We start from the raw sequence: 24,894 nt of genomic DNA, 5'->3' as shown, positions 1-24,894 counted from the left end.
AGGGTTCTACTCCTGAACCATTTCCATAAAGCCTCTATTCATTTTAAATGGAACACTGTAAATGACCACTTTTCCCCTGATGGACTGTGTCAATTCCCCAGTGAGCAGAAGAGCTGGGAAATGAGTCAAAGAGAGTCTGTTTAGTGGTGCTACACCTCTGTGCTTTTCAGGAGGTGACTGATGAAGAGGAGACAGTGCTTGAGAAGGGAGAGTGAGAGAGCTGCCTGCTTCTAGCTGATTTACCTGCGAAAGGTCAATGAGGACAGCTTTTTTTATGGGCTGATCACCAAGGAAGGGTCTTGAGCAGGCACAAGAACATGCATTTGATGCTGTGAAGATAATCAAGGTGTCAAGGTAGTCAAAGCAACAAAATCATTTTCCATTTCCAATTTTTTGCATTTTCCTGTTGTTCACATGCATCTCATTAAAGTTAATTAGCTGTTATGTATTTTTCAATTTATAATAAATCCAAAACGAGCCATTTTCTTTTCTTTTCTTTTCAAAATATAAATGAAAGGTTGTGTTGAATTTTAATGTTGAATTCAACAGCAACAAACAATAAACATGTGTAGATTATTTTTGTGCATTCTCAGCTGCTACTGCTCTGAACATGGAAAAACACAATACTATAAGTCATTCATAAAAAAACCCCCAGTAAAATATGACACGCATATATAGCAATTTGTACCACAGCTCTTTAGACACCAAAGAGCTCATTTACTGTGTTACACTATTTTCATTTGGATATTGTGACTATTATACAAAAGTAATAATAATTTCTTTTCCATCTGAATGTCATAAATGTCATACACTTAAAAAGGTGTCATCCTAAGAGTGTGTTTTAAGGAAACTTGTTTTATTTATGATGTAAGAAACTTGATTATAAAGGATGGAATGGTGAGCGTGATTCTTAATGAATTAATTGATTTCTAACATTTCGTTGTTTTTATTTGTTTGATTATTTACTTTATTACTGTAGCAATGTCAGACTTCTAATGAAAACATATTGTTCGACGTTAGCAGCAATAAAGTGAGACGAATACCAGAAAAAATGGAAGTTTCTTGCTTATGTGTCGTGTCCACTGTTTTGTTTTACCTGCTGCAACAGAGCTGTTTATTTAAAATGTCCTACTTTTCCAGTGTTCAGCCACAACCCAGCTTATTATATATCATACACAGACATCCTTCAGACCTGAAAAACATCAGATCAGCAGTTTTCCACGAGGTTGAAATTTGTCACCTCAAAGAGATTCTCCCCTGTAAACAGTCTTCATGAGGCCACGTCAGCATGAGGCATCGTTTCCGATGGCTTCACCTTCGATTTTCATTATACACTTTTTTTAAAGACAGACATCTATTATTTAAAAATAATTTATAAACAGAGAAGGCATGCACAAACAGCTTTACCACCAGCAGTGTGTTAGGGGATTGAGGACACTGCAGAACACTGAAAAGAGAGGAAGCTTTGTCTGTCACTTAATCAGCCTGGTTACCAGACCTTTTCTAACTGTGCTACTACTTGGCCTGGATCTGCTGAAATGGTGGTTCAGTAGTGAAAGATATAGACAAAGATATGATTATTGCAATAGGTTTAAAAGTAAAAGAACAAAGAAATACAGAGTACTTCTCGACCTCAGTACCTGACACAATCCATCACTTTGACACTATATTATTTTCGACGCACCTTTTCCTATTCAAATTACTGAAATATTACATTACAGTTAAATTTATTCACATGGTAGATGATTAAACTTGCATTAGATTTTCCAATTTTCCACTATTTTATTACTTAGTTAGCTATGCAGACTGATCTATTTAGGTGTCTTCCTGACAATTCCACTATGATGTAAATGTCTGTAATAAAACCAACCTAAGTTAGTTTTTATAACCTAACTAAGTTGTTCCTAAAGAAATACAGAGTTACCAACCTGGAACTGGGAAGGGGCCTGGAAACTGTCAACCTGTCAAGGGCAATAACAGTCAAATATCATTTTCATTTCCAAATCTCCTACTTGCAAAATGACTTATGGAAAGCTTTTCAGCAACTATGAGGTCAGGCACATGTAATTAGGATTTGAAATGAAAAGATTCCACTAATTATAGACAGAGACACACAATTGTTGCGATAAGTATTAGTAATCAGGGCAGCTTAAATATATAAAGTCTAGTTACAAAGCAGTCAAAAGTACAAATGTTACAATTTTGAGCCATAGTTCACACTAAAGCAATATTAGACTGGTATTAGTAATCATGAAGCACACATCAGGTTCATAGGTTTGACTCAAATGTAACTATATGGCGCACACACACACACACACACACACACACAGAGTGAAAATTTGAACATAAATATCATTTACGCACAGTCTGGCTGATCTTAAGACATTCTTTGTTTGTAAAGTTTTAAGCCTCTCCTGGGTCCTATACTTGGTCCTGATGAACTCTTTCACCCATTACACACAAACACATACAGTAATGACTTACACACAAGCCAGTAATTGGTAGGGGGTCAGGGGTCGCCAGTTTTTGCTCTAGTAACTTTCTGACTCCATAAACTCCTCAGTGTGTTTGCAAGGCCAGTGAACTGTCATTAATAATGCTGTTAAGTCAGACCTCATAGTCGGGCCTTACAGGCTTATTTTTCCGACCCCCTAATTTTTCGAACAATGAAGCACTATGATATAATATACTAGACAGAAACTAGAAATTTTCCAGACCTTTTACATCTAATTTGCTTTCCTTTTTTTTTTTTTGCACTTGAGGTTCATGACAAATAGTCCACAGTGGTGTCACAGCAGCAGGGCAGGTTCATGCAGGATTACCATATGAAATGGAGAAAATAGATCATTTGTACTCTGCGGGCCCTATTTACTACATTGTGTTATAGGCATGACTAAATTTTAAATATTTAGAATAGCATCTAGGTATAAAGTGAATCAATATCTCTATTTTGATAGAACCTAGCTACCTGTAGCTACAGCAACAGAGACAGAGACTGAGAGTCATTAGAACAGCAGCAACTGGGCTGTTAGATATTTCCTCTATGAAGTAAGAGAGACTGAGAAGAAGGAAAAAGTGAAAATGTTTTCCTCTGCTAATTTCACAGCCACTGGGCAAGATGAGAAAAATGGCTAGGGCACAAAGCAGTCATATAAGGCATTCAGCACTGCCTCATCTACTGTCCATAAGACTTATGCCAATTCATAGATATATGAAAAAGTTTTCTTAAAACAATGAAGTTGCATGAATATGATGTTTTAATAATGTATTATCCCTATGAGTTATTTCACTTGAAATTATAATTTTGTTCCAAAAAAAATGATTGGAGATTTGTTTTTCTTTCATTTTACACATTTGAATATAACAAAATAACGAAGCGGGCCATGGTATGCCATAATGTTTTTAATAGAATGAGAAACATGTAGTTATGGTTCTCTGCAGTAAAACAGATATTTTTGTTCTCAAAGGGGACTGAGTTTAAAATAACATAGTTTTCCTACCATATATGAGCTCTGTGTTTTTACTTTCGGCAAGGTACCAACAGAGACTGGTTTGTGCATTACATCAAATGTTTTTGTGGGCAGGTTTCTGATGCTGGAATTGTGCAAACTGTTAGATGCTGGACGACTAAGGTTCTCTAACTAGTCCTGATCATTTGACGCTGATAAAAAAGCAGAGTTAATTCAATCTTTACATACACATGTACGTTACATGTACATTATATAACAGTATGATAGTCCTGTCCAACACTGGTACAGAAAGGTTCGACCGTATTTACAGTGCTTCCCAATACTAATCCCAGTGTTTCTCTTGCTTCCTAGGCCTGATTGAACTTGTTGGCTAATTAACAAAGCCTTCTTCAGACACATTTCTTGTAAGAACAAGGAGAACCTGACATAAATTGTCCATGACTGGAGTTCCCAGAGTTCCCAAGATGCATAAAAAGAAAGACAGAGTTTTGAGGGTGGGCGAGTAGGGAGGGTGTCAGGGGATGATTGTAGTCTTGGTGTGAAAAATTCCTGTCCCATAAGAAGTAGACTGATGTTTAGTTGAGAAATCTTCTCAAGGGTGTTTTATGTGCCTATCCAGCACTTTCTTATGTTTCATCTATACACCATGTACAATTTTGAAAGTTACAATGTTCTAACTTTGGTATTTAATGAGTTGAAGTCATTGGTAGGTCAATTGTATGATATGATCTTCTGAAATATGACCCAGTATTTCCTGTCCATTACACTGTAGTAGTAATTAACAGAAATATAGTAATGCATGTTTCATTACACTACATGCAAAGGCAAGGACTTTACCATCATATAATATTTCACAGACATGTACAGGAAATCTATACAACCTCTGTGTAAGTGTGAGTAATGTACATGTACATGTTTTTCTGTGTGGGTGTCTGTGACACTGCAAACCTAGAAAGGCAGTGTGAGTGTGAACTTCCACCTAAGTGGTTTCCTTCCGTTTTACTGTCAGTCTGGAGTTTAAAAAGAGACTGAAACATATACTATAAACTGTACATACCGTATATAACACTATGTAACAAATAGGAAATAAGTGTTCCTGGGAAATGAGTGTTATTTCCCAATTCTTTATAACCCAAATAAAGAGAAAAAACCCATCTTATCCATGAAAGTTGGTTAGTTTTGGGCAGTTTTTTTTAGTAAAATGGGCTAATTTTGAGGTTTTCATTCTCTTAAAAGCCCAAACCCAAACTTCAAGGGGCTTAATGGCTATTTTATTAATATAATTTTCCATCAAGAGTAATTGGAAAATGTCATTCACTAGCAAAAATCATGTTACATAGTGTAATAGAACTTATGTATGTTTTTGGACATCATATTTCAGCTTTTATTATTACTTCCTTTGAAATATACCATCTAAACATTAGGAAATCTACCTAAAGTCACTTTTGTCTTTAGTGAAAAGAATCCAGATGTAATTAGAAATGGCCTACATCTCGATTGATCTATGTAAGCACCTGTAAAAACACACATTTGTCTTTCACTTGACCTTTTTTTCAATAGAATTAACTGGTTTATCCAGCAAATGTACCTGCCTTTAATAAAACAGTCACAGGATTAGATGAAGTGCCAGTTATGAAATCCTTAAATACTTGTATTCCAGATTTATTCTTATTATTCTTATTATTATTTCTCCTTATTTTATTGCCATTCTGTACTCTTTAATGTTTTCTCTGTGGCACTAACTAACAGCGATGAAACTGTGAGAAAGTGTAAGAAATTCCACATGCACGGTTTAGATAATTTATTTTTTGTGTCTCAATTGGCTGTATTTAAATCTAAACTGTGCTCTCTCAGTAACAGTCTTCATTTTGTATCTAAACCAAGCCTTGAAAAGTGAAAAAAATAAAATAACGGAATTCAGGAACAGTTACCAATACCCCCTCTTTTTTTATTCTCTCTCTCTCTCTCTCCCTCTCTCTCTCTCTCTCTCTCTCTCTCTCTCCCTCTCTCTCTTTGGCACTTTGCTAAACTTGTGCCCAATTTGAATAAGACCTCTTTCTGCTCACAGCACACACAGGGAAGGCGAGCAGTCCAAAAGACCAGCAAACCAACAGCAAGCTGCTTCTAAGCCTGGGTCACTGTAAGGACCTAAAGCCCTGCACTAAGAGATCGTGCTAAAAGGACAGAAGTAATCTGGTGAGTTTCTGTGATATGATCTGTGCATTGATTGATATTTGTTTTCTTATTTTTTCATATGCCTATAATAATCACTATAAAGAACGATTTGAATATGAAATGTAAAATAGAAATATATAAAATATTATTTCCTTTTTTGGTTTAAAACTTACTTAACCTGGGTGTATTTATTTTTTCATTTATTTATCTGTTTGCTTATTCATTTATGTACTTATTTATTTTCTCGATTACTTTTCAGTGATCAGGACCTTATATTTATATTGCGATTATATTTAGCTCATCTTTAATTTTATAAGTTGCAAGGTAAAATAAAACTGCTTGATAGTACTGATGATTTGCGACAGATTTGAGGAACTATAATTATACATTATTTGCTACTGTCTTAAAGTATATCCTAAAGTATAAATGTACTATCCCAGTGCAACATGAAAAATTTGATTTACAGTAAGTAGCTTTTCTATAGAGGGAAACCACTTCTACAGGAATATTCTATGTATAGCTCTAAAAACTACAAAAAAAAATTGAAACAGTATGTGTGTATTTATGTTTACGTGTAATATGAAAAGACACATACAAATTGCTGACTTTTTCATCTACATAGATCTAAATTTATCAATGCATCTTGCCTCTGTAAGTGGTCCTGAAGCTGGCTGGGCTACTTGGTGTGTGTGTGTGTGTGTGTGTATACAGATGAATGTTGACAGTGTTCTGAGCATGTGGGTCTCTTGGGCTGTTTTTTGGGTGAAGGCCTCCTCTGGAACACAGCGAGGTGTTTACCTTGGCCATCACACAGCCCTCAGCCCATGCTCGAACAGACCTCTGCTTATTGGCCTTTACCTGATGTGAAAAGAACACACCACACCATGTGAATGAAGACACTGTAGAGTAGCTCAACCCCTTGCTCCTCCCCAAACCGATGAGCTCCGAGTACAAGCCTAGACATGAAGTAGCATTTTTTGAACTGTGAGTGCGACTGTTCATTAGAAGTTGTGCGATTTGACACAGTCAGCATGTATCACATAGCTGGCCATAGTATTTGCTGACTAGATGCTTATTAGGGCTTGTAGCCTGAAACCAAGTCCAGCAGAACAATTCAATCTTATTAAGGAAAAATTAATGTTCTTATTTCGTTCAATCACAAGGATATGAATTTCACATGTCATCTCAAGGATGCGCTGTCTAACAATGAATTACATTCTCCAGATTAAATGTGTTGTCTCCTCTCTTGGACTTATCATTAGGCATAAAAAGGAAAATTTGTTTTCATGCAGCTGTTGTTTTCATTGCTTGATAAATTCCCTTCTGAATAGTTGAGTTTTCCATCTGTTGCTTGGCCCCAGTTTCGACTGAAGTAGGTAGCCAAATGAATGTTGTCTTTTTAAAGAGCACTTATTAATTGATAATCTGCTCATTTCTGTTGATGACAGTAAAATAGCAAGCTGCACCTGTTAGCCGGTCAGTAAGGAAGCTGGCTGGCCTACTGAAGTTTATCGCCATTGATCTCTGACGGAGAGGAAAAGTGAGCCTTAAAGTCCCAAAGGATGAGGAACTCAGGGAATGTGTTTCTCCTAAAAGCCAGGTGTTAGGCGTTGACCTGGATTTCTATATTAGTTGGACCATTTAGCAAGAGCTCATGAGAATTTATCAGCTTTTACACACATGTAAATTTCCTTTTGGCTTCAGTTCACCTTTCAACATGTCCAGACTAACAGCACTATTTCCACAATGGATTTTATACCTAATTCATATCAGTTGCTGAATAATGTGACTTGTGTGTTAAAATGTGTTAAATGTAGTGTTACATTTAACTGTAGACAGCCTGTTTGTGGTTAGAGTAAATCAAATGGCTTTTTAAAAACATCAAACATCTGTTAAAGAAAAAGCGATAAAAACTAAGCAAATTTCGATTGGGCTCTGGCATCAGTGGGTGATAGTTGATTTAGATTCTGTTGATCCTTTGCCAGGAAACACCAGCCTCTTCCGGTACCATTAGGAGTCTTAGACAGAAAGCTCCGTGAGGATCCTGCCAAAGGAAAGCTGCTCAGTGCATTTAAAAGAGTTTTATTCAGGCAAAAACTGAGCTATAGCCAGGCGGTCAGTTTTGAACAGAGAAGCCATTATCACTAAACAGATTATGTTTTCTAACGTACATGGGAAGCAATAATGAAATTAACGCTTTGAATATACAAAGAGCATGATTAAAAATCGATCTTTCATGCTGACATTCTTTCTTCTCTTTTAGATGGTCATAAGCTACAGTATGCAAATTTATTTGCATTGATATATTTAACATGCGTAATTCTGCATGATAAATAACCTTTCTCAAGCTATATCTTCTTTTTTTTTATAGGTAAACCATGACTGCCTTTCTTCTACTATGTGCCTGCCTCAGTATCTCCTCTGCAACAGTAATGTTTGGACCAGTAAATGGTGAGTTATGTGTTTTTATTAACTTGGTATCAGTTATGCTATAGATTTTGGTTATTTTTTGTGCATACAGCACTATTACTGTGTGCCCTTGTGGACATAGAAAAGAGTTATTGGGTTATTACAGAGAACTGTGAATTATGTTGTGCTTCACTGTAGTTGCATGTGTAACAGTGGTCAGTTAACCTGTCTTGCCAGATGAGGACAGTCCCCTTAGTGTTAGCATCCCTGTGGAGCCGCCACTGCGCCCCCTGCTTGGTGGAAAGATGTTTATCCCCTGCTATTTCCGGGACAATGCAGACCATGACCCTGGAGCCCCTACTATTGCTCCTCTATCACAACGCATCAAGTGGAGCTATATTAACAAAGGCAAAATAAGCCTCATCCTGGTGGCATTTGGGGGAATAATACACACTGAGACAGATTATTTGGACCGGGTGACCATGGTGAACTATCCATCAGTACCCACAGATGTCTCCATAGAGATCTCAGAACTGCGTTCCAGCGATTCTGGGACATACCGATGTGAGGTCATGCAGGGCATTGTGGACAACTATGACTCAGTGGAGATGAACGTTCAAGGTAATCCTCCAGACATCTTACAGAAAGTAAAATGTTCAAATAAATATCTGTACTGTTTTGGTTATTTTGTCTTGTTTCATATGAACCTCTTAATGTGGAATATTAAGTTGGCAGTCATTCTTTTCCCAGGCATTGTGTTCCACTACCGGGCCATAACCAGCCGTTACACCCTGACCTTTGACATGGCCAAAGCAGCTTGCATCCAGAACAGTGCCGTTATTGCGACCCCTGAACAGCTGCAAGCTGCTTATGATGACGGGCTTCACCAGTGTGATGCAGGCTGGCTTTCAGATCAAACTGTCAGGTACTGTGCGTCTGTCCTTTGCCTTTCACACAGGCTTTGTTTGCTGAATGTCTGCAGTTTTATTCCTAAAGGGAAAAAAAGTTAATTATATAAGTTATATAAGTTAATTAAAACAAAAAAAATATGTAAGGAAACAAATAAATAAACTTTATACACTCGCACAATTATAAATAATAATTGGCTTAAGCATGTACCGTAAATTAATGGATTTGAATCTTTTTTTCATTTATTTGTTTTTACTATTTATGTTTGTCCCAAAGAGAACAAAAAAAAAAACCTGCATTTGTTTTCTCTTTCAAATATACTTCAAATATTTGTTTTTGTACACCTCTGTTCTTAAGAGTACACTGTTGATATGTTCCTCAGGTATCCCATTCATGAGCCCAGGGAACCTTGCTTTGGAGACAAGGAAAATTTTCCAGGTGTACGAACATATGGAATCAGAGATGCTAATGAGACCTACGATGTGTATTGCTTTGCAGAGAAGATGTCTGGTAATAATTGATATTTATTAGATATTTTTTTATTTTAAGTTTCTTAATTCACTACTTGGGTTTTCACTTTACAACGTCAACCATGTGATCCCTAGGCAGAGTTTTCTACTCCATGCTCACGGAAAAGTTTACATTTTCGGAGGCATCTGAACAATGTGGGAAACTCGGAGCCCAACTGGCGACCACAGGACAACTGTACTTGGCCTGGAAAGGTGGAATGGATGTATGCAATGCTGGGTGGTTAGCAGATAGGAGTGTGAGATACCCTATCAACATTGCCCGTCCTCAGTGTGGTGGGGGTCTCCTGGGTGTACGGACTGTGTACCGTTTTCCGAATCAGACAGGATACCCCCACCCAGACTCTTACTTTGATGCCATCTGCTATGAGGGTATGTACACTAACCCTGGCTATGTCATTTTGTAATAACATGTTTATACATATACACATATATACATGTGTACATTTAATAACTGGACATACTATGGTGCCTGAAAATACACCACTGCAACTAATGCATGTCTCTCACTACTCAGGAGAGGATAAAGTACTCACTCCTTTCCCTCAAGTACCTGGTGTGCATGTGACCACAGACACCCACACCCCAGTACCTGAGATTTACATGACCACAGACTTCCATTCCCAAGTACCTGATATTCACATGACCACAGACACTGAGATTAGTGTGGACACCTTCAGCTCCAGTCCAGTTGCCTATCCTGAGAGTGTCACCACTCAGGTCGAAGTTCGAGGGGAGTTTGTCAGCGAGCCCTGGGTTACCACCATGGTGCCACCCCCTTCTTTCTTTACTACTGTATTGGAGAATGTCACCGAGGATGTGATCCCTGTAGCTCCACCTCGGCCTAATCTGGGCTACGAGGTACCCAGAGAGAATGTCAGCATTGGTGAGTGAGAGCAAGTTGCTGGAAAGTAAAAGTACTTAAATGTAAGAAACTCCTCATGAATCTAGTCCAGTTTAAAAATTTGGTTACTGTTTTTTTTTAACTTGTTCCTAGCATATGAGCTATGTACAAACTATTAGATAACTTCTAATTCAGATAATCCAACTGCTTATTAACACTATCTTTTTTTCCACCAAGTTCCAGAATTTAAAGGAGTGGTGTTCTACTACCAGTCAGGTTCAGCACGCAGCAATTTCACCTTTCATGAGGCTCAGTCGATCTGTATGAGACAGGGAGCTGAAATTGCCACACCCGAGCAGTTGCAGGCAGCCTATGAGGCTGGCCTGCATCAGTGCAGCCCTGGCTGGCTCCAAGACCAGTCTGTCAGGTCCTTATTTTTTTTGTACATCATAATTCATGCAATAAAAATAAATTTAATTATAAATTTAGCAATAAAAGACCAAAATGTCAAAGAATAACAAATGTACATGAATTTATCTTGTTCAAAGTATTGTGTAGATTGTATAATGATCATAATGTTCTATGGATAGTGGAAAGTTACTCCTATTTCTTCGCCTTGTGTTCTTGGCAGGTACCCTAATGTCTATCCTGAAGAGTGCTTTGGTGATCAAAACAATGCTTCTGGGGTTATCTCTTTTGGGCTTAGGCCTGCAGATGAACACTATGATGTGTACTGCTACATCGACCAACCAGAAAGTATGAGAATCATTTTTAATATGTATACATAAAACATTTTCAATGTTTTCAGAACCAAACAGCAAGTGGTTCTTCATTAACAGTTATTCTACTTACTAAAAAACTACCATAACACTCAGTATGTATGTCAGGAGCAGTTCACTCTTTATAGTAATTAAGTCTTAAGCAGTAATTCCTAAGACTTACATACAGTATCTCCTGCCATGCTACTAGCTAAATATAATTCTTTTATAACAACTACTGATATAATGAATACTTTTCACATTGGCATTCATTCCCAATAGCAGAGCCTTTCTTTGGGAGATCGTCTACCTAATATACAGCATATTAAACTATGTATGGTCCACAGAAAAAAAGGCTCCTCAGAGGAGCACATGGTTGGTATGTTGGTTTATTTGGCAAGGAAAAGCTTAAATAAAGAAACAGACAGTAATAACCTACAAATGTACAAGGTAGTAATGTACCAATGAGTAATAAAAAACACTAACATGAACCTACAAATGTACAAGTTTGTAAAGTGTTACCTATAAATGTGTTATTACCTTTCTTCCCATTTCTTAGTGGGTGTCTTACATGTCAGTTACCTCGGAAACCTTACCTACGAAGAGGCGGAAAATTACTGCCATGACCAGAATGCCACCCTGGCCTCCACAGCGGCACTGTATGCAGCATGGAATGAGGGCTTCCATAACTGCGACCCAGGCTGGTTGTCCGATGGCAGTGTCCGCTACTCAGTTCAAGATCTCAGCTGTGGTGTAAATAGAACAGGAGTTTACACCATTTATGCTAACCCTGACCAAACTGGATTCCCAGATCCTTTCTCCAGATATGATGCTTACTGTATTAAAGGTACTAAATGCAGGTCACATCAGTACAAAAATGTAAGACAAGGAAATAGATCAACACTGAACACTCTTTAATATCTATTTAATCATAGCAGAGTAAAACTGATTACCAGGTTATGAAATTTGAATGTTACGTTCTTTAGCTCCTCTTGTCCTCTTGTCTCTCCAGAATCTATTTCAGAAAGTGGTTATGGATCTGCCAGTGGGGTACCAATTGGACGTGTACCTGGCCTTCCCAGTGCTGAAGACTCCAGCAGTGGAGATGCATCTGGAAGTGGCCTTCCCAGTGCTGAAGGTTCCAGCAGTGGCCTCCCCAGTGGAGATGTGTCTGGAAGTGGCTTTACCAGTGCTGACGGTTCCATCAGTGGCTTCACCAGTGGATATGCATCTGGAAGTGGTTTTACCAGTGTCGAAGATTCCAGCAGTGGCTTCCCCAGTGGAGATGCATCTGGCAGTGGACTTGATTCCAGTAGTGGAACCAGTGGCAATGTGTTAGGCAGCACAATGGGGGGTGTGTCTGGGTCTGGTGATGGCTCAGACATCTCTGTCATCTTTAAGGAGGATGTAGACATAATATCAGCAGAGGGATCTGCCACAAAAGTCTCTCATGAAGCAGTGGAAGGGGGTGCAGTGTTTTATGCCTCAGGAGTGGAATCTGGAGATATGAGTGGGGACCACTCAGGATCAGGTGATATGTCTGGATCTGGACAGGATGGTAGTGGGTCTGGTGGTCTATCATCTGGATCTGGCAGTGGAGATATGGTCAGCATGGTTGACAATGTAATGACGTATGTGCCCTTCCCACAGCCTAAAACAAATCTAGAAGCTGTTGGAGGACAGCCAGAGGTTAGTGGATACAGTGGGATCCATAGTGGTGACATCACAAGTGGCTCTGCATTCAGTGGAGTGCCAGATGGTGATGTTATAAGTGGCTTTGAAATCAGTGGTGTTCTCAGTGGTGATAGCATAAGTGGCTCTGGAGTGAGTGGAGTGCCAAGTGGTGACATAATAAGTGGCTCTGGAGTCAGAGGATTGCCCAGAGGCGACGCAATAAGTGGCTATGGAGTCAGTGGAGTGCCCACTGTTGATGCCATAAGTGGTTCTGGGTTCAGTGAGGTGCCCACTGGTGATGCCATAAGTGGTTCTGGGTTCAGTGGAGTGCACAGTGGCGATGCCATAAGTGGTTCTTGGTTCAGTGGAGTGCCCAGTGGTGATGCCATGAGTGGCTCTGGACTCAATGTTGTCCATAGTGTTGATGCCATGAATGAATCTGGTTATAGTGAAATTCACAGCAGAACCTCTGGATCCACAGTTCTGTCTTCTGGTACTTCATATACAGATGATATAAGTGTAAATCCAAATGGAGGTTTTCTTTTAGACTTGGAGGATGTTAATGCTACCGATGTGTCACCTATCAACACCACCAGTACCACCACATCAACTTTTACAACCAGTCCCTTGACATTGCACTTGACACCAGCTACCATGGACCAGCCCACTGTTGCTGAAGGTAAAACTAGTCACTTATTATCTAATTTTAGATAATTAAGATTTAATTTAGATTTAAATAAAAATCATAGGCCATGCTAGTTATAGGCACACCATGACTTCACCCACGAGCCTAGATTAAATTTTGCTAGCCTGCTTTTTTCTAGCAACAAGTAATATACACGAATGATTTGATCAACTCTGACCAAATTTGATTATATTTTAGCAACACATGGATGTGCAGATGACTGGGTGGAATTTGAGGGCAGCTGCTATATCCAATTCAGTGAAAAAAAGAATTGGACAAGTGCAGAGCAGCACTGCCGAGAGCTAAACTCTCATCTGCTTAGCATCACTTCCAAGAAAGAGCAAATATTTGTCAACAGTAAGTATGAAATTCGATTAGTTGAGCTTATTGTTTGTTTTAGTTGTATTTGCTAATTCAATTACTGCAGTTTTTACTATGACTCCAATTTAAAACCAACCTAGGTCATATTTGGGACTACCAGTGGATTGGACTCACTGACCAAGACCATCTAAATGAGTTCCGCTGGACAGATGGAAGCCCTTTGGTGATGTCTAAATCTTTAATTTAGTTATAAAATGTGGATGGACAGTGAAATGTAAATGCTCTTAACAAGTCCATGACTTAGCCTAACTGATTGTTTTCTACAGGAATATGAAAACTGGAGACTAAGCCGGCCAAATAGGGATTTTAATGCTGAAGAAGGCTGTATAGCAATGATTCGGCATGAGTCTGACCAATGGATTGTTCTGCCTTGTAACTACCCTCTGTTCTTCACATGCAAAAGTAGATCTTGTAAGTACTTGATGGACACTTTATTTCGACATTGCTAAGCAGAATTAGGCCTTTAATCCTTCCAATTTCCCCATCCAGTCAAATGCTCCACCCCTCCTGAAGTTGAAAATGCCAGGATGTTAGGAAACAGGATGGAGTACTACCCAGTCGACTCCATCATCCGCTACCAGTGTGACCCTGGTTTCATACAGCGGCATCATTCTGTGATTCGCTGCATGCCAGATGGCCAGTGGGAAGAGCCTAAAGTGGAATGTGTAGAAAGTGAGTATAAAGTTTGCAGCCACAATCAATGAATTTGAGTACTTCATTTTAGACTGTAAAGAAATAAGCCATACATCCCTGCTTCTATGATAAGTATGCTAGTAGGGATAATATACTCAGAATCCACCAGGAGTGCAAAATTGTGCCAAATAACAGCTCTACTGTCCGCCCCAGTCCAAAGTTTTGGTTGCTCGGAAACCCAAATGACAAGTTTTCTTCTTCTGGTGCCTGGTGGCAACTAGCCTGCTTAGTCTTAGGCAACAAAAAACAAATAGTCTGGTTGATCTTCTTGTCCTGGGTGCCTGTGTCCACCCTTTTCCCACAACTGCAATTACAACAAATAACAAGTGCAAATATACTGTATATATAAATGGACTTTATTATTACAAATTATATTGCATGCTTTTGAGCAGAGAACTAAGATAGCTTAAACATAACATTTCACCATATCCTGTTTCTCTTTATGTACCGTTTTCTTGCATTAATAGGCATTTCAAGAAAAAGACTACAAAAAAGATCCCTCAAGTGGCATTCCAAAGCAGTCAGCAGTCGAACATGAAGAAAGGTCCTCTGAACAGGACACAAGGCACGCACTTCAAATCATCTAGAGGACTGTTGTTAGTAAAAATGCATCTCTGCACAAGTTTTATTTGCCCAGAAGAAATCCAGTAGCCTCGGTAACAGGGTCCACTTTATACAATGATGCACATTAGGTTCTGTTCTGTAGTCTGCCTGGCTGATTTATTTTCGAGTGTTACTCAGTGCCTTGGTGTTGGGGGAAAAAGAAGAAGGGACAAGTTTTCTGAGTGAAAGTTCAACGACAGAATGTCTTCCCACTTTTAAGTCATTTTATTTCTTATACAACCCAATGTTTAACCCAAGGTTAACCCCTCTAAGTCCCAGCTTGTATTTTTATTATTATTCATGCTTGACTACTTGAATTTATTCCATAACTACAGCGAAACTAATTTGAAAGTCAAGTAATCACATGAAAGAAGAAAGAGTGAGTAAAAGTTTACAAAACTGAATTTGATTATTTAAACCTAAAATAAACTAAATTAGATCATTTTAGTCCGTAATCAATAACAGGCTGAAAATTTCGTGGACATGGGGGGAAAAAAATAATTAAGCCCTGGAAACAAACTTTTTGAAAAGTATTCTTTGTGCTCAACTGGTGACACTTTCTTCTTCCTGCTTTGCATCATTTTCTCTGCTGTTTCATGCGAGTGAGTAAAAGAGAGAAAGAGTGAGCGATTGTATGGTGGGCATAAGAGTAACACTTACTTAAAAAGACAAAAGGCTTCAGTGACTACAGCCGGATATAATAAACTCAGAAGTATTTCAAATGAATTCTGAAGACACCAATTTTTTTTCTTGTTTTGTCTGTCCTTTGTTTGTCCTTTTATTTTTTGTACGCCTAGCTTCATCACAGGATGCAAGTGAGACTGTGAAAGATAAAGAAAAACATCCATTGCATTTCTGTTTCTGTTCACTGGAAATTTTTAAAATTCATGATATATTTTAACAACTGAAATGAAAACATTATTTATTAAGGACTAGAGGCTTGAAGCACATTTAATTGTCTTTTCATTTAGGAACGCTAGTCCCCCTAATGCTTATATTACAGAGATCGCTAGAGCCACCAGCAAAAAACAAAAAACAAAAAACAAAAAAACAAAACTATGCTGATATTGGAAGATGGCCACAAATATTAACAGGTTCACAAGCCAAAATTTATCTGGGTAACCCAGAGCCGTCTCTGTAAGATAAGCAGTGATCATTGCACTGGTTTGTATTTTAGTCATACAAAGCAATAGCCTACACTTTTATATGCCATTGTCTTGCTGTCAACTGTTACACTGAGCTCATAGCTATCTGAGTGCCACACCTGTGTCCACTGAATAAACCAAGACTAAATATCTGTGTTTCCAGGCCCCTGTTGATGTTGTATGTCTGTTTTGAATTGTTTTTTGTTGTTTACTTTAGAATCATATCATTATTTCATTTAACCACACTTAAATGAAATAATAGTGCAACAAGTGTTACATAAATAAATAACTATAATAATAATCATTAACTATTAAGATACATACCGTACAACTCATTTGCAGTCATTCATCCCTGTACAGCTTCTGCATAAACAGCTTATTTAGTTAAACAGATCTATCTCCAGGAATCTTTGAGAGGAAAAAAACAGACCCATGAATATGTCTTTCATAGGCAACAGTATGTACCTTCATGCAGGGCATAGGAGAGAAAAAATGAGTAGCTTGGCAACAGTGCTGTCTTTTTATTCTAACATCACTCCCAAACATACACTTCCTCCATGTTCGGGAAAGCAGGTGTAAAATAGGACATCTATGAAAATTACTGATCATTATATTTGCCTAAATGCATTAAAGAAGCTCAAAGCTTTCTAGCTGGCAGCCAGGTCAGACAAGGTGGCATACGGCTTGAGCACGAGGTCCAGCAGAGGCTCTTTGTGTGTCCCCGGCTATATCTCCCTCATCTAAGATTTTTCACACAGAGCTCAGTGTGCCCTCTACTGATCACTCCATAAAAGTAGCCGAAACGTGTGGAAAATTCCAGACTAATACAGCAAACCATTATCCTACTATAAGACTGTGATGAATGCTCTTCATCATCTTCATCATTAGAGTGATGGTGGTGTGCTGTTTGTGACATTCATTCATTTATTCATTCATTTATCATCAGTTGCCACTTTATCCTGGTCAGAGTGGTGAGGAATCAGAAACACTAGGCATGAAAGACACCATAAACACACATATTCACACGTAGGAGCAATTTAGAGTCCATCTACCATCCGTACCGTATGTTTCTAGAAACTAGGGACCACACACATTGAAAACACACATAGAATGTTGACTCTGTCATCCATACTGTAGACATTTGTAAAGTGATTTTTTTATTTTTTATTTTAATGGAGTTTTGGCCTTGAGATGACTGCTGGTTTATTTTTATTAATAAGATTGTTCATAATTGCTTCCATATGTTAACAGATAAGTAGTTAAGCATAGACTGATGAGCACATTAAAGTAATTTAATAGCCGTGTGTCAACTGCATATAGATAGGAAAATGCCACAGTTGTTAATTAATAGAGTGGAAGCATATGTCTTGTATGATTAAAAGCAGAGAAGCAAGAAATGGAGACGCAGCAGTGATTGCAAATGAATATCTAGTGCAGCATATTTAAACAGGATGTCAAGTGAGCTGAGAAGAAATTTATGATCAACTGTATAAAAAGCAGCACTAAATCCATATGGGTGAATAACTAGTGTTTCAATTAACTCTCAGCCCAGTGCCGTGTCTGTGCTGTAGGCCTACAAACTGAATTGAGGTTTAGGCTTTACATTTAGGCTAACTGGTCAGGAATTTAAGGATTTTTGTCCACCACTGATGGATTAAAAATATCAGCTGACAGCAAGTTGTTTTATAAATTTCATCATTGTAGTGTTAAATGGCAGTTTTCAGTAGTATATACAGTATGTTAGTCTCATTCTTTGATTTTTGCTTTATCCTAGTAATGGCTGAGGTGGCATGCGAAAACTGTCCCAGGAATACTAATGTGTGGTGGGGCAGGCGCTTTTATATACCCTGAATGGGACACCAGTCCATGTCAGTGTACCTCACTCACTCACACACACACACACACACACACACACACACACAGGAATCCCAGAGCTGTATGGGAGCAATGCTCTACACCACACCATCATGCCATATTTGACAAGTAAATAAATAAAATATGATTAGCTCAATCAGCACTATACACATGTTTGGAAAAAAAAAAAACACACACACATTTATTATCGAAAATGATAGTTAATTAAACATCTGCATGTTGATTTTCTTTAAACAAAATAGACTGTAAACATGCATGGACTACAGCCTAAACACAATTAGTGAAATTATAAGAGTGACTATATGTAGGATACTACATATGCTATGCTTAAATGCTGTCATTTAAGCAAAAATATATCACAGACCTTTGCTTTGCCGCATCATTATGTATGTGACATTTAATACATGTGACATATAGTACATATCTGTAGTACATGTGATGGCAGAACACATTGTATGTATTATACAGTGAAGGTCCATTGGTTTAGCTGATATGAGAGAATTTACCAAGGGCAGTTTTTGCAGACCTTTTCCCTGAGTGACACTTGTTTTTTTATGCTCAATTCTATATAAAATCAGGAAATGTAATAGTTGAAGACAAATCAGTCCATTTAATCAAAACTAAACTGCTTGCAGATTCACAGGAACAGCTCTGACACCCTTCGTTTGTATTACAAGAATTAGAAGGTGAATCATCAAAGCATAGTCTATATCATCTGCCAGAATTCACATTAGTTTTGATTGATTTTTAACTGTTGACCCTGGCTGTGGCAAAATCTTACCATCTGACTTTGTGACAGTAAACTCCATATTTCAAATGCTGGGGCAGGAAGCCGAAGCTCCGCACACCAGGTTCAGGTGGGCCGCAGTTGGCTCTGGGTTTGGTGATGGGGTACCGCACGCTGCCATCAGCCACCCACCCGGCATCACACTGATCCAACCCCGCAAACCTCCACGCTGCATACAGCTGACCCACTTTAGCAATCTGTGCACCATCCTGTACACACTCCTCCACCGCCTCAGAGAAGTTTAGCTTCAGCTTGTGCTGCAGGAAGTAAACCTCACCTGAAATCAAGGAATAGAACAATCAAATCCTTATTTCTCAGATAAACTTTTTCTAATTTATATATATATATATATTTATATATATATATATATATATATATATATATATATATATATATATATATATATATATTATACACACAAATAAAATTGATATATGGTTAAATGTTCATCTGTGATATGAAAGAAAAGTTTATAATGTATATATGTGTAGTGTATAATACATATAGTGTTCATATATCAGGTTCACACATCATTTATTAAAATATGGTATATATGCTTGCTGTGTACTTGAATGAATTTAATAAACCTCTAGTAGTCAGCACATCCATTTTATAACACCTTGCCAACTGTTCAGATTAAAATGGATCAAGTAACTGTTTAATGATCCCAAGTAAATGATATTTATATATCATATGTAAATTATCATTGTTTATTAACACTGCAAGTCACAGTACTCATTAACAGAAATATGTTAAGAAGTGATTATTAACATTATTATGTGTATTCATGTATGATTCAGTTTTGTGGTTGCGCCTGTGCATCATCATTTCCATTGTATAGCGTGTATTATTTCATCATTTTTGACTTATTTGTGTACCTTTCAAAGTAAAAATCTGCAGCTGAAGTCCATCAAAGTCTCATCATTTATAATAAAGTGCAAATAAATACTGTCCTTGACTATGTCCAAAACACACAACTCCTGAGCCTTAAAACGGATTGCTTGTCAGAGTACTAATGATGTGTTGAAGTTAGACTAATTAGTTCAGGAAAGGATGTAAGCCAGAGAACGGATTCCTTAGAGGTGACTATCTCAGGAGGCAATCTGAAAATACTTTTGCTCTTCGAAGACTAGGACACATGAGAGTTTAAGAGATCAAAGCCAAGGCCAGTATTTTTTTTTGAATTATTGAAGTCCAGGGTGTATGTGATATGCACGATCTGCTGGCTTCATCCGAGGTGCAAATGGCTCTGCAGCTCAGCCCCTATAGCAGGGTGGAGACGTGTAATTTTGCCGCAGCTGTAATGAGTCATATGCTCTCTTGGAATTCTGCAACACCTGTTGGTGTTTTTACAACGTGGAAATCCTCCTAGCGTTTTCTTTTCGAGCGTTATTAGAATTCTTTTCCAGAGCTAAACTCAGTCCTTATCTGAATTGCTGAGATAATATTTTGCAGGTAAGGGAAATATTAAAGCCAAGGTTTAGAAGTAGTATAAGTTGGGTTGAAAAACAGCATTTCCCTATCAGACAAGTAGAAACTAAAAACTTTAATTATCGAAAGAATCCTTACAGAACCCTTATTACACTCATTTTTTGACAGGCCACTTATAGTAATACCTGCTTATTCATGCAATTATCCAATTAGCTAAGAGTGTGTCTCAGCACAGTTAATAAAAACATGCAGATACAGGTCAAGAGCTTCAGTTTATGCTTATATAGAGCATAAGAAGGCGGGTAACGTGATTTTAAGTGACTTTGATCAAGGCTGGTGGTGCCAGATGGGCTGGTTTGAGATATTTCAGAAATTGCTGATCTGGGATTTTCCCACACAATAGTCTCGGGAGGTCAGACTGGTTTGAGGTGACAGAAGGGCTACTTATATATCACTCTTTACTATGATGAGCAGGAAAGACACAAAATTTTGAAACTTGCACTGAATGGGCAACAATATCAGAAGAACCCATTTTTTTCTACTCATGTCGGCCAAGAACGGGAAGCTGCGGCTATACGGGTTCAGGCTCATCAGAACTGGGCAGACTTTCAGTGAACCTGTGCCCAGTATCGCCTCAGATTCTTGCTCTTGGCTCACAGGATTATTTCCCATGTTGTAACCATAATGGCTGATTAGAAAATAGCATAAACAGGTGTTCCTAATAAAGTGGATGGTGAGTGTGTAATATAATGCCATTTGCACAGGAAGTAAAACAAAGTCATCACCTCTGATTGAAGAAGTGAAGCAGAATGCATCAAAACGGTCCATGGTTTTGTGGCGAATGCCATAGCTCCTGACTCCCGGTGCCAGGTCTGTACCACCACAGGCCTCTCGAGGCACCGATACAGGGTATTGTGCCGTACCATCAGCCAGCCAACCAGCGTTGCACCAGTCAAAATCTTCTTCATCCCAGGCTGTAAACAGCTGTTCAAAGGTGGCCAGGCAAGCACCCTGCTGCTCACATGCCTCTTTAGCTTCCTGGAAGTTAAACTGGTAGCGGCCCATGGGAGAGTAATATGGGAACACTACACCTGTGGGAGGCAACCAAACTGTGAATTCAAGTCATGTTGAAAACACCCAGTGCTAAACAAAATGACAGCTACACTTACATTACATTTATTCATTTAACAGACACTTTTATCCAAAGTGACTGAGAAATTACTTCAGAATTTTCCAATATTTTTTAGTTACAGATATATTGTGTAGATGCAATGTAGCTGCATTAAATTGCAAGACAACTGTCCTAAAACAGTGTCTCACACAAAACTACAAGCAAGCATTGTCTGTGTAATTTACAATATAAGCATGTGAATAAGCGACAAAATGACATTTCTACAAACTCACAGTAGCCACACCATAAAAAACACACCACACTACCTTGCAGCAACACCCTGAGACCATTTCTGAGGTAAACCTACCATTATGCTCAACTGTAGGTATAGAATTACTGATTGTAGTCCGTCTGTTCCTATGCATACTCTGTCATCCTCTGTCTTCTTTGTTCAAAGGACCACCATTTCTATCATCGACCACCACAGATATCATTTCACTGGTGGCTCATTCTCAACACAGCAGTGATACTGGTATGAAGGTGACCTGATAATGTGATAGTGTGTGATGCTGCTATGAGTGTATCAGGCACATCAGCTATGCTGAATGCTTTTACAATAACTGAACACTTCATGTTGATTTATCTTGTAGGTGGACGATTAGTCTATAGCTTTTCCATGCACTGATTGTGTCGAGTCGACCTCAAGCTAGTATATATACATTCACTGTGTTTGAGGGTGACATTTTCCTTTAAGCAAAACAACAAATGGTCTAGTGAGTAACTGTCTAGTGATCTAAACGGTTGGTGCACCTAATAAAATGGTCAGTAAGTGCAGATGCAGGAAGTACACCTAGTTCCCAGCAAAAATGGCCACTTTTTGCATTTTATGTTCCACACTTTAAGTTCCAAATGTGTATTACAGAGTATAACATCACCCCGAAACTGAAGCTCCACGGTGATGCTCTCGTCCTCCAGGCCGTCTATGATCTCACAGCGGTAGCGCCCGGTGTCATCATTCTGCAGCTGGTTGATGATCAGAGACGCGTCACCTGGAGTGCTCCGGCGTAGACGTACGCGGCCCCGGAAGTCGCCGTAACTCCTGTGGCGAGACCCCAAAGCCACCATGACGTGCAGCTCTTTGGTTTCACCTGTGTTGGGCTGCCAGAGCCACTTCACCCTTGTCCTGCGAGGTGAATTGACCTCCGGCTCGTAGCGGTACACACACGGAAGAGTCACGTTGCCTCCTTGTACAGCAGACACCAAAGCTTGTGGAGATTCCACGTGAAGACGCACACCACTGAAGTATACTAGGGAAGATTGGAGAGTGTTAATGAGGCCCAAAATGCTATTATATAAGAAAATGTGCAAGTAGGAATATTAACAGATTTTCAGACAACTTTCATAATGTGAAATAACACGTGCAGTCATACTCTCTCCGTTTCCGTGGCCATCAGATGATAAGTCCTGATAGTAGTAATTGTTGGAGTATCGCAGCCCCTGACTCTCGAGCACAAGCTGCAGAAGCAGCAGCAGCAGCAGCAGCAGCAGAGGGCGCTTCATCATCACATTCACCAAATCTCTCCTTTCCAAAACAATATCCTTACAAAAGAGCACGCAGAATTAGGCTTATTAGCAATATTTCACAGATTGATCATAGTTTTCCTGCAGTGCTATCAAACCTTGCACCTGCAACTGCACTCAAATCTGATGTTTACATTCTGATCCTGAGATATTTTGCACAAATCATCTGCTTTTGACTATACAATTTCCCCACCTTTTTATTCAGAATGCTATAATGGCAATAAGATCTACTTGACCTGAAATTATACTAAGACAAGAGACAGATAGTCAGACATAATATTCTAACAAACATGGCAAATAAAGTGTTTTTCTTTTCTTTTCTTTTTCAAGCTGCCATTATTCATTACAGTCATCCGCGCAATGGATTTGCACACTCTTACATTCTCCTGTGCAGACATAATCTAAAACAGGAAAGTAAAGAGAAACAAGCAAAGAGCAAAAACAAACACACACTCACACACAAAAACCCCCAGAATATGAAACATGATTTTTTTGGTTGTTGATCTGTATTATTTTAAACTGAATCCAGTAATAGACGCGTATCACGCGAATTCATGTCAGTTTGCCAAATTGTCCCAAAACTGCAACAAAATGCTTTAATTTGGTTAATTAAGAGCTGCTTACCGACTGAAGACGATGCTGTGCTCGGTGCATTCTCTGAACAGTTTTCTCATGTGTTCACATGTTCACACTCCGCCCGGGTTTAATACACTCTCTCTCCCCCTTCTGCGCGTGGCTGTAGCGCTGCGATGACGTCACTGAGGCATCCTCGCCGCCGAAGAGCACGAGCTTACCCTGTAACATCAGCCCAGGCGCGTTACAATGACCAGTCTTACAGACATCCGCGAGAAGATATTCATAATACGGTTTCCTGTGCAATTCCTAACATTTTAATCACACACGAGACAGTAGAACACAATCCTCTTCATTGTTTCATTCATGCGCTTTATCATGGTTATGGTCACAATGGATCCGGAAACTAGCCCAGGAACACTGAGGCACCATGGATATAACCCCACTCCACTGTTTTGGGAGATGGAGAGAAAGCAGAGAACTTGGAGAAAAAAACATATAGATGGATGGATCGATGAACCGAAAAACTCAGGATTAAATCAGGGAGCAGAGAGGCAGCTTTGCTATCAGCTTGCACCACTGTGCCACCCTGTTTTGTCATTTATATTTTGCTTTTCATGTGTAAAAATCCTGCTCATTGTTAGAAATCTGCTGCATTACTATAAGGGCATTTAAATAACTTTTAAAGAACCTACAACCCTGATTTCTTATCAGAGAAGATTCCTACTATCAGAATTCCCTCTTAAATAAACATTTTTATTCTAAGAATATATTATTGATCTCGCCTTTAAAAACAAATATGTTTAGTTTTAGTTTGAATTCATAAGCAAAGTGAGCTATGGTCAGCTATGAAGGAATTATTTAAGCAAATGTTATAATTTATGTTATAATTGTAAATTTCCCACTGGGATGAATAAAGTATCTATCTATCTATCTATCTATCTATCTATCTATCTATCTATCTATCTATCTATCTATCTATCTATCTATCTATCTGTCATATGATAAGTGACATAAATATGAATTGCATACTTAAAATAAACACAGCACCCTGTCCTGAAAAGAAAAAAAAAAACAGAGAAATTTGATCTGAAGCTTCAGGCCTATCCCTAATCACCCTGAACTCTGACACAAAAAAAATACAGCTGTTTATGGAAAAAGCTGAAACCAGAATTCCACTTTTCCCCAAAGGCCTGTAAAGCTGTTTCATTTTCCAGAGTCAATAGAGGATGGCATAGGTATCCTCAAAGAGATGGGATTTTT

At 38.6% G+C, this 24,894-nt stretch overlaps 2 protein-coding genes across 2 annotated transcripts; one reads left to right on the top strand and one right to left on the bottom strand.

Moving 5' to 3' along the window:
* The first annotated feature begins 5,509 nt into the window (after positions 1-5,509).
* On the top strand, positions 5,510-16,423 carry acanb (aggrecan b). The gene is made up of 16 exons (XM_058396950.1): positions 5,510-5,666; positions 8,017-8,096; positions 8,292-8,675; positions 8,805-8,979; positions 9,346-9,473; positions 9,569-9,862; positions 10,008-10,376; positions 10,572-10,761; positions 10,966-11,090; positions 11,652-11,939; positions 12,105-13,445; positions 13,650-13,808; positions 13,913-13,995; positions 14,099-14,243; positions 14,322-14,504; positions 14,993-16,423. The coding sequence occupies exons 2-16, from the start codon at positions 8,024-8,026 to the stop codon at positions 15,061-15,063; spliced, it is 4,008 nt and encodes a 1,335-aa protein (XP_058252933.1). The 5' UTR covers positions 5,510-5,666; positions 8,017-8,023; the 3' UTR covers positions 15,064-16,423.
* On the bottom strand, positions 15,352-23,840 carry hapln3 (hyaluronan and proteoglycan link protein 3). Its single transcript, XM_058396951.1, has 5 exons — positions 23,683-23,840; positions 22,908-23,076; positions 22,413-22,784; positions 21,152-21,457; positions 15,352-19,212 (listed from the first exon to the last, which is right to left on the bottom strand). The coding sequence occupies exons 1-5, from the start codon at positions 23,710-23,712 to the stop codon at positions 18,926-18,928; spliced, it is 1,164 nt and encodes a 387-aa protein (XP_058252934.1). The 5' UTR covers positions 23,713-23,840; the 3' UTR covers positions 15,352-18,925.
* Between the last annotated feature and the right edge of the window lie 1,054 nt (positions 23,841-24,894).

Source organism: Hemibagrus wyckioides, linkage group LG08, assembly GCF_019097595.1.
Source record: "Hemibagrus wyckioides isolate EC202008001 linkage group LG08, SWU_Hwy_1.0, whole genome shotgun sequence".
Classification (NCBI taxonomy): Eukaryota; Metazoa; Chordata; class Actinopteri; order Siluriformes; family Bagridae; genus Hemibagrus; species Hemibagrus wyckioides.
Note: the sequence above shows the minus strand (reverse complement) of the source record. Positions and strands in the feature narration are given on the sequence as shown.